The 10,281-nt window shown below is 43.6% G+C and overlaps 1 protein-coding gene across 1 annotated transcript; it reads left to right on the plus strand.

The window, feature by feature from the left end:
* Nucleotides 1–1,589: 1,589 nt before the first annotated feature.
* saraf (store-operated calcium entry-associated regulatory factor) lies at nt 1,590–6,806 on the plus strand. Its single transcript, XM_070922091.1, has 7 exons — nt 1,590–1,766; nt 2,633–2,811; nt 3,144–3,342; nt 3,428–3,721; nt 3,844–3,997; nt 4,095–4,192; nt 6,027–6,806. The coding sequence occupies exons 1-7, from the start codon at nt 1,700–1,702 to the stop codon at nt 6,050–6,052; spliced, it is 1,017 nt and encodes a 338-aa protein (XP_070778192.1). The 5' UTR covers nt 1,590–1,699; the 3' UTR covers nt 6,053–6,806.
* Nucleotides 6,807–10,281: the final 3,475 nt, after the last annotated feature.

Raw genomic sequence — 10,281 nt, forward strand, 5'->3', positions numbered from 1 at the left:
CCTACGTAAAGCTTCATACAGCGTTATGCTTCTCTGAACCATCTCAAACCACCCTAGTCTGAAACCACCCCCACCTTTAGAATATATGCTTTCAAATGCACAACAGCATGACTTCTTCTTAACTTCGATTGGTAGCCGTTTACTTCTATTGATTTTCCCATCGGCTTGAATTCATTTTCGTCAACTTCTATGGGCGCCGAGATGCTTCAGAGGAACTCAAACATTGTGAGGAAGAGCGCATCTTTAATAACCGTGATCTGACGGAGGACTTGTGAACTGCCTGCCTTACTGACAGTCTTGATGAGTAATTCAGTAGCTGACCAGTTGACTGTGACTTAGTAACTGCCTGTCTGAAAATGGGGGGGGAAAGAACGGCGGGGGGGGGCTAAAGAAAAAAAACCCCACTGGGTTGTCAAGGTGGTGTTACGAGTGAGAAATACACAACTTATGGTGGGGAAAAATGGCAAGTAAAGAAAATCTGACTGCTTTTTTTTGTTTGTTTATGGAAGGGGAAAGAGGGTTTGGTGTGTGGATGATCATGTATGCAATGTTTTGTACAATGTAAATAGATTTCTTTGTAAAGACGATCACAATGCATTTTGTGAAGGGCCTTGAATGATGTAAATATCTAACTTATAGCAGAGATTTAATATGGGCTGAACTGTGGGTGAGTGATCAAATAAAAGACCTGATTTTTTTACTGCTATCACTGCGCTCTCGTATCGTGATTTCAGGGCAAGAACTTGCTGCGCCTGGAGATGGTGCTGGAGTTGGGGTCATGCTGCACCCGGAAAAACGCACTCATCACTAACTCCTTGTGGTATCTAGCATTGCAGATAGTTTTCTTTGTCCAGGTTCTAAGATACATGTCTTTTAGGTTTTTGCCTCCAACCCAATAAAGTGGAGGTGAGTGGAATTTGTAGTTTGTGATTCATCTGGGGGTGTGAAGTTAAAAAGAAGGGCACTCGCCACACCCCCTGTGGCCCGCTCCTCATCTCTGCTTGAGGCTAGAGGCTACAGTCCAGCCCCTACTAGCATCACACACACACCCCAATCTCCAACCAAACAGTTAGAGCTGTACGGTGTAAAATTCCACTCTTCATACACACGTTGTATATAAAGATGGAGCCATGCGTCTCCTCTTTCACACAATATAACTGTCTAAGCAACTGCACAAATACTTTATAATAAAAAAGTAACCTCCGATGGTATTTGACCCCTGACATTCCAACAAAACAGTAGTCAAAGAACTTTTTAATCGCAATTATTCCTTCATTGTTTTTCACTGTGCACACACATACCAACACATTTAGCCAGGTCTGCTGCCACACAGTGTAAACAGCCAGTATATGTGTATAGAAATGCTGCATTAGATCAGCAAAGTGAGAATTTGTGTTATTTTTTTTTTCTTATCTTAAAAAAAAACCAGTCAGTCAAAATGCAAAAATACAGATTTCACACATTTACGTCATACAATGAGAGCTCTCTCAATCCCACAGTCGTGCGCGGTCCCCATTGGTTAACGACAGCGAAAAACATTTGACGCAACACGGAAGTTGAGATTTCTTGTTTCACCCTCAACCTCCAGTCAGCTGTTAATGTAACGCTGAGTGAGACGTTTCTATTTGGATGATAACTTGAATAAGTTGTTGAGAAATAAACGACTGTCGGAGCGCTTGCAGGAACGAACGGCGCGGAAATGAAACTGTTTGTCACAGCTGTGTTGCAGTTTTTGTTGGCGGTGCACGTCAAGAGTTGGGATGACGGTAGGTTTTGCTTCCGTCTGCTTCTGCTTTTTACCATCTTAATCTGATGTTGGAGTTATGTGTGTGGTTTTTATAGGCAGCCGCCATGTTTAGGGAATATAGCAAACTAACGTTACAACAGTATCGGTGAACCTGCGGCAACCAAACAGACGAAACGCCACAACTTCCGCTCAGACTTCCAGTTTGCTCAGCGATATTTGAAACCAAATGAAATATAACGTTATGCCCATTAAAGTCTGAGGTACACATGTTATTTCTAATGCTAACATTTCTTTTGACATTTTAAATACGGCCTACGCATACAGACCCTACAAGAATATCCACAACGTTATGTTACATAGAGCTGTTAAAACTAATACGTCTAGCCTTGCTCATGCTCGCGCGAGCAAGTCGCAGTAGATGTCGCGTGAGCTTTTGAGATTGCACGGAGGCGTTTATGCTTAACGGGCGATCCATTCACTGAAACGCCAGGGGGCGTAAAATTAAAAAAAAAAAAAAATAACGACTGGTTCGAAGATCGTCATAAACAAACATGACACTATACTAGCTATCTATTGTAGTCCTGTCATGTCCCGTTCGTTTAGCTCACATTTTAACCTGCCCGTGTCAATTAAGTACATTCGAATAAGTGCGTCATGGCTACAATAAACACACTACTAGTAATGAGACATACTATTATTTTTATCTCTTCAATTACTATATAATCTCGTATCTCTATCTAGTACTGTTGTGTGTGTGTGTGTGTGTGTGTGTGTGTGTGTATATATATATATATATATATATATTTATGCAGCCACTGTGTACATGAGCTTTTGTGTGTTGTGTGTGAATTACAATGTAAACTAGTCTGCCCGCCCCCCCCGCAGGCAGCGTGCTGCTGCGGGACGTCCAGGTGTTGACCCTGTATAAGGGTCGCTACACCTCAGCAAGGCGCTCCAGCCCCGTTCCTCAGCTCCAGTGTGTTGGAGGCTCGGCGGGCTGCCAGACCTTCGTCCCAGAGGTGGTCCAGTGTCAGAACAAAGGCTGGGATGGAGTGGACGTACAGGTGAGGCGGGAGGCACTGGCGGGCAACTGGGACAGAGATACATATGCTCAATATAACATTTGCTCCCATTAGGGCTGTAACTATTGATTCATCTGCAGTTTATTTTGTTTGATTAATCATTTAGGCTATTAAAAAAATCACAACATAGCCAAAAAATGACCTTCACAAATATCTCATTTTATCTGACCGACAGTCTAAAACCCCAAAATCTGCAGTTTAGAGTTTTTGGAATTTTTGCTTAAAAAATTATTTAAATAATTAATTGATTATCAGCAGTGCCTCCAGCTTTGTTTGGATATGTGAATAAGGTTTTCGCATATCCCCCCTCACAGTGGGAGTGTAAAACTGATATGGACAACGCGTACCGATTTGGTCGCATTGAGGTGAGCTGTGAGGGCTACAGCCACCCTGCTGATGCCTACATACTGAAGGGCTCCTGTGGGCTGGAGTACACACTGGAGCTGACTGAAGGGGGCTGGAGGAAGACACAAGGCAGCTGGGGTTCCCACGGTGGATTCAAGGGATTTGGAGGTAGGAGGATGGAGAATCATGAGGCTTCTTCACAAAAGGTGCTAGATATTTAGAAATGTTCTTTTTTTCTGTTCGTCCGTCTCAGGTCTCGGGGGTTTTGCCTCCAGTTTCTTCAGTGGCTTCTCTGGAAACAAGCATCAGCATCACCAGCACAACCAGCAGAGCCGCCAGAGCTCGTACCCATCAGGCAGCGAGGACTTCGGAGGCCTGCTCGTGCCCGCTGTGCTTCTACTCTTAGCCTACGGCATCTACAAGCTGTTCCTCAGCGGGAACATGGCCCAGTGGGGGCAGAATGGCGGACAGGCTGGTTACCCCGGAGATAATCCCCATGGCTTCGCTGCAGGACCTCCACCCCCGGGATTCAAACCTGACTTCACAGGTAGCTGATGCAGGGTGGATAGAGCACTGGAAAACACATCCTCAAAGCAATACATCTCTTTGTGTCTCTGGTAGAAATAGCTGTATTATTGTAGTATGAACCTTGAATCTGTTCTGATTCAGGCTATCCTGGTGCCAACCCAGGCTACGGTTTCCACAGCGACTACACTCAAGGTCAACAGTACCCAGGAGGCCGAGCCACACCTGGCACAGGTGGAGGCTTCTGGACCGGCATGGGGACAGGAGGGGTGCTGGGGTACCTTTTTGGTCGTCAGAGGTTAGTAGAGAGATGGAGGATGCCTGACTTGTATTGGAAAAACAGGACTCCCAGAAAACCTTCAGGTTACTTCAGGTGCTGTGTGTTTGTTCTGCAGAAGCCAGCCCTACAACTATAACTACCCCAGTTATGCTGACAGCAGACCTCCTCCTGCTGGAGACTCCTCCTCTTCCTCTGGGACACGCACTGCTTCAGGTACGAGGACTGCATGTTCGCTAACAGAGACCAGACAGTCATGTCAGAAACATTGAAAGGCGCATTAACATGACTGGTGGATTTTCTACGCCTTTTGATGTCGTATTAACATGCAAATACCTGTTGCAGACAGCGGCTAGTTCCATTCTTGTCTAATAAGGGTGTTTTAAAGTGGACCTATTATGCTTTTCCTTATTTTCTGTCATACATATATAATGTTACAATGTCAGATATTCATATTAAACGTTGCCAAAGTTGCCAAATAATGAGGTAAATGTATGTAAGTGTAATCCCTGTGAGCCAAAAGCTAAGGCTTCAGACGGCTCTGAACGCTCTGTTTCAGTTTTTTCAGCCGCCGTGTCTATCTGATGTCAGATAGGCACGGATGTCCTTATATGGTATCTCTGCTCCAGGCACAGATGAGATGTTTATGCTTGATGTTGCTTAGTAACGTTAGGTTCACAGTTTGCCTTTGGAAATTCTTACAAATTTGGCCAGCCAATCAGAAGAAAGTTGGCTTTTAGGGAGGGGGGGCCTTAAAGAGACAGGAGCTCAAACAACTTGTTTCAGACAGAGGGTGAACTAAGGGTCCGCATGAAGGGCCAGAATAAGATGAATGAGGACTTAATTGAACTGTGAATCGTGCAAAGCTTCTCTAATGGAATCACGAAATGTAAACATAGAGCTGGAAATGAGCATAATTGGTCCCCTTTAAAGGAAGTCTGAGGCACAGCAAATTTTGGCTATTGCTGGTTCCAACCAGATTTCAGTATCAATAACAGATCTTTTCCAAATCAATCTGCTTGTAATGTTAGCAGTAATACCGCCAGGCGTCATTATGCACATTCACAAGATGACCAGCAAGTACGAGCAGCCGCTTATAACGCTGTATGCCTGATCTTTCATTCCGCTTTATGTTGATGATCCTGTAATGTATGTGCTTAGCAGTGGGCTACATATGCACTCTGCCTTCCTACTTCCTGGGGCTCATAGAGATGTTACAGATTAGGTCAATTATGACAGCAACAACGTTATTGTTTGGACTGTCTTCACCGTCTGATGTTGCTGGTCTCGTACGATCCCTAAATATGCGGTTGCAATTCGACAGAAAATTCTGCAGTGTCATCACCAGGCTGGCTTTCCCTCGAAGCGTAGACGGCCACATGCACGACGTGCTCTCTCCTCATGAATATGTACGAGCGCCTTGATTAAAGGTCATTTTTGTCACGTTGACGCATAAAAAAAAAAAACCAAACAAACTCTACGTGTTAACGCAGACTTTAACGTTGTCTAATCACGACATCTCTAAGGTGTTAGTTGTTAGTGTTGTGATGATGGTGATGATGATGATGATGATTGTTATTGGGTTGATATGACAGTATGTACTGTGAGACCACAGAAATGTGTCAACTGAATTTTGCTTGACTGCCACATAAGTACACACACACTGTGACTTTATTCATGTCAGCCAATGACCAAGGATGTAAAATGGAACCAATGGTGTATCATCCACAAACCAGTGTGAGAATCACATTCAAAGATGGAGGCCTTATCTTAGAATTATGACTTCTGTATGTCATAATCACAAGATCACAGGTGTTACGGTGTATTCTGTGACCTGATGAGGAATTTCAGCTATACTGCAAACGTTTTTATCATGCTTTTATTTTGAGCTATTTCCATGGTACCTATGGTATTTTTCATAGCTTGGATGCATTTCTGATGCATGACTTGAACCAACAGAGCGGCTCTACATCTCAACAGTTCATTAGCATCTAGAGACATGCTGTACGTACAGCTGGCTGGCTAACATCTTTGTTTGTTTGATTGTCAGGTTTTGGAGGAACCAAGAGGAGATAGAAGCCACGGTCGGACAGATGGACGGCACTGACGTTTTAACTGGTGCGCCGATAACAGACGAGAGCTCAGTGTTTGCAGTGTACACACAATGGGAAAACCATAGATACAAGACCCTCTCTTCTTGCAGACTCAATTCTATGTTCCTCTGCAAGTCACTGTGACTAAACAGGAAGCACTTGTTTGTTCTGTGAACGTGTGGTTTGAGCTTTAGCCTGAAGGCGCTGTGTTTGGAATGCATGGAGCAACTTTCATGTCTTTTTAAGAAGATGATGACCCTGCTCGTTGTTCAATGATTTGATCAGCATTTCAGCGGGGAATCTACTCTGTAATTTAGACGTTTTATTCATGTGGTCTTGTCGAGAGGACAGCTATCTGTTTTCTCTCTGCAGCACCTATTGACTGTCTTTGTGTGAATGAGGGATACGTATAAAAACTGTTGCACCTTATGCATTCACACAAAATAAACAACCTATATGCAGAAAATAATATGCAGAGCTTCTCTGGTCAGCTCTGTGCTCTGTCAGTTTCACTTGCAGCTGAGCAGAAGTAAGAATCATGATGACGCGTTTTTTACATCCATCCATCTGTCAGTCTCATCAGTGCTTTATTTGCCATCATACCTTTTGCTTTCCATATCATTGAATATACTCAGCTTAAATGTGTATAGCAGTTTGAAGCTTACATGTTGTCATGGATATGTTATTTTTAGGACAAGATGTGTGATATTTTGATGACTAACATTAAAATTCAAATGTTAAAGTGCTGTCTGTGTGTTTGGTGAAGTAGCCATTCATTCATGAAAAAAAAAGAAAGGAAGGAAGAAAAAGTAATTATAGCAACTAAGAACAAAGAGACGAGAATTAGGGGCAAGAAGTGAACGCTTTTTTTTAACTTATTATTAGGAAGACAAGCTTCACCGCAGTAATAGTATTCCCAGGCGGTCTCCCATCCAAGTACTAACCAGGCCCCACTCTGCTTAGGTTCTGAGACCAAACAAGATCAGGCATGTTCAGAGTGGCATGGCTGTAAACCTCTGGGTTTGTCTCATACACACTCTTTTATAGTGTGTAGATGACAGTGTCAGCGGCTTGTCATAACAGGTGTGTAGCCAGTAAAGGGCCTGGGCGGCACTGGCCCACCCACATTACTCACTGGCCCTGGCACTGGCACTCAAAATCAAAATGTAATTTGTAACAATAAATGTAAAAAATATAAACATCATTTATTGTTGAGTGATGACAACGGAACTGTAAATAAGTTTTAGGAAGTCTCTGGATTCTGTTTGTGCTCTGATTCTGACACGCAGACCTTCCTGGGCTGCCTTCAGCCAGGCGATGTAGCGTAACAGCTTTAATAGTAACAAAACTACGACTAAAAATAATAACTGTAGTGATGAGAGTCAAGCGTGCCCATGGCAGCAGCAGCCAGGTGTACCAGGACCACGATCCACAGGAACCTGCGAGACGAGAAAGCACAAAGAAACTCCAGGGAAGATATAAAGTTAGTAACATGCATTGGTGGGACATGAATGTGTAAAGATGGAGAGAGAGAGGAGGAAAGCTCAGTGCATCATGGGAAATCCGTCAGCAGTCTTCTAGTTATAATCCAGTTTAGGTCTAGAGTTCATCAACAGGCGTGAGTCAAAGATGGCTGCAGCTCCACCTCCTCGGCTGGTGCCTGGAGGGATGTGAGTATTAGTATGACTAGGCGGAGTGGATTCATCCAGACTGACATTCTTCATGACGCAGCCAGGTTTCTGTCAGTCAGAGTAGATCAATATGATTATCTGATATTAGCTCGCTTACCAATACAGCTTTAGATGACAGAGATCTGATGTTTTGACACACTGAGGCCTCCTTTCATTCCTATCAGCATTAACAAACTACTGGGCTGCACATCTATAACGGCGACATCACTTGTCTGATGAGTAAAAGAATGGTCAGTTTTCCTCTAGAAGGTTCAAGTGAACACCTGGGTGTTTCACTGCTGCAGCAGCGCCCTCTGCTGGTTCTAAAAGAAGTGAAAAGTGGAATAATTCAGTATTTACTTGTCATGAGGAGTGCTGTTAAGCCAGGGGAAACAGTTGTTATGACAGTGTTATGACAGTATATTCCATTGTCTAATTAAAGACCTTACATTATAGGAAATGTAGGGTCTGGCGTTAGCGGAGCTTGACCCATACAAGGGTGGCTCTCAAGTCCCCCAACTTTATGGAAGTGCAATTACCCTTTTCAGTGTATTTCTGTTTTGGTAAAGTTATGCCCAGGGGTTAAATTGGGATTTGATATGTGGGGGGGACTGAGGTCGGACAATCGGCTCCCAAAGACTTTTTTTTTTTTTTTTGCATTTTCTTCAGCTATCAAAGGAACCAGTGAGGCCCAGAGCTTTGGGGGCTGCGCCTATACGCATAGAAACTGGAGTTATAGTACATAACTAACGCTCTATATTGTATAGGCTTTGCCCTCTAAAGCCATTGCTAGTGGGTTATGGGCAAAGGAGGATTTAGTCTATGGCTCACTGGGTCCGTCCAGTACCACAAACACACACCCACTCCACAAGATGAAACGTTAAGAGTTCCGAGCATCCAAAAGCCACCGGAAAAAAAACTGATGGCCCATGCTGTGTGTTTTCTACCCTGACAAAAACACAATTGTTTTTTAATACATTATCACTGTTGCCCATTCTGACCATCTTGGGATGTTCCCTCCTTCCCCTCTCACTCTCATTACTCCCCTTTCTACGTGTTGCTCTATCTTCTCACATTATTCCAGCCCGTCTCTCTCTCACTGTCCCCCCTACCCTTCACCATTCCACCTCTGAATCAGCGGTCTGGTGTAACCGGAGACTCTGAAGCCGTGACCCAGTAATTCCTACCATCCTGTAAAAGAGGGCAAACCCTGGATGCTGCCCAGCCTGACTGACTGAAATGACATACAAAAAAAATAGCTAAATACAGTTTAAAGTATATAGGAATTCAAATGGAGTATGGTTTTGTACATGTTAATCCACATGACACCGCTTTAGCCGATTTGTTCTATATACTCCAACAAGACATATTAGATTTGAAGTGCTATTAATGTAGATGCTTTTCATTTGGGGGGCGAACTATTTCTTTTGGCATGCATTTCTGACAGTTTAGGGAGGGTAATAAAAATCCTTTCACTGGTTCAGTGTGTGATACAGGAAGAAGGGGGGTAACGTAAGTGTGTGTACGTGAGGTGCCAGAGAGGGGAGAAGGGGAAAAAGAGAGGGAGCTAGGTCAGAACACTTCAAACTTCTACTGTGCTGGCCGCACATGGAGCAGTGGTCAGAGCACAAACATTCGTGGTTTAGTTTCTAAGTTGTGACTTTGCACATGGGGGAGGCCCTTTGAGGGTCTCATGTTTTGGACAACTTGCCTCATCCTTCATTTCAAACTATAATCGCTGGATTTTTTTTTTTTGAGGGAGGTGATCCAGGTTCCCCAGAGTGGTCCAAAGATGCAGAAGACCAACAAGAAGAAGCGAGCTCAGAGGACCGGCGCTAACCTCACCCCCAAAGCAGCTCATCAGTGAGTAACAGGGTTAGGTAAGAAAGTCGAGTCAGGGGACAGAAGATCCAGTTTAGTTCAGGAAAATAAAGCCGGCAAAATGGAATAACCTCTTGTATGTCTAAAGGGTTTGAGAGGAAGCATTCATCTGGATGTCCTTTTGAATCTGTTCATCCTTCTTACTATAAAATAGATAGCAATTCAGCAATATCATTTATGCTCGATAAAGCAAAAATCACTTGCATTTTGGAGACTATTTGGAAGTTGGATGTGATGATATATGTTAAAATGGTTTTCACCCATTTTCTTAAATTTTCCTATAAATGTAATTATTTGGGAGTTCCATACTCAGGAAGTAGCTGTCGGTTGGCTTTGCTTGCACAACACGTGAGGGCCACAACGTGAGGGCAGAGGATCTCACATTATTTTAGAAACTTTTACTGCTTAAATGTATTTGTAAAGACTCAGTCAGTCATTTTTTTCTACCGTAAATCTTAAGTTAACTTAGCTCTACTAAGTCTGCAGATTGGATGACAGGTAAGGGGTCCATGGGTCCGTGTCTGTCTGCTTCCGGCACACTGTTCCAGGCCAAGCCGCGGTGACGTGTTTCTACTACTGCTCTCCTCACAGCAAAGTCCAAACTCGGAATCCGCCTATCCGTTGAGCATCAAATTAATCAAATTAAGGGAGGTTCTGAAAG

The sequence above is a fragment of the Enoplosus armatus genome, chromosome 2 (assembly GCF_043641665.1).
Source record: "Enoplosus armatus isolate fEnoArm2 chromosome 2, fEnoArm2.hap1, whole genome shotgun sequence".
Taxonomy (NCBI): Eukaryota; Metazoa; Chordata; class Actinopteri; order Centrarchiformes; family Enoplosidae; genus Enoplosus; species Enoplosus armatus.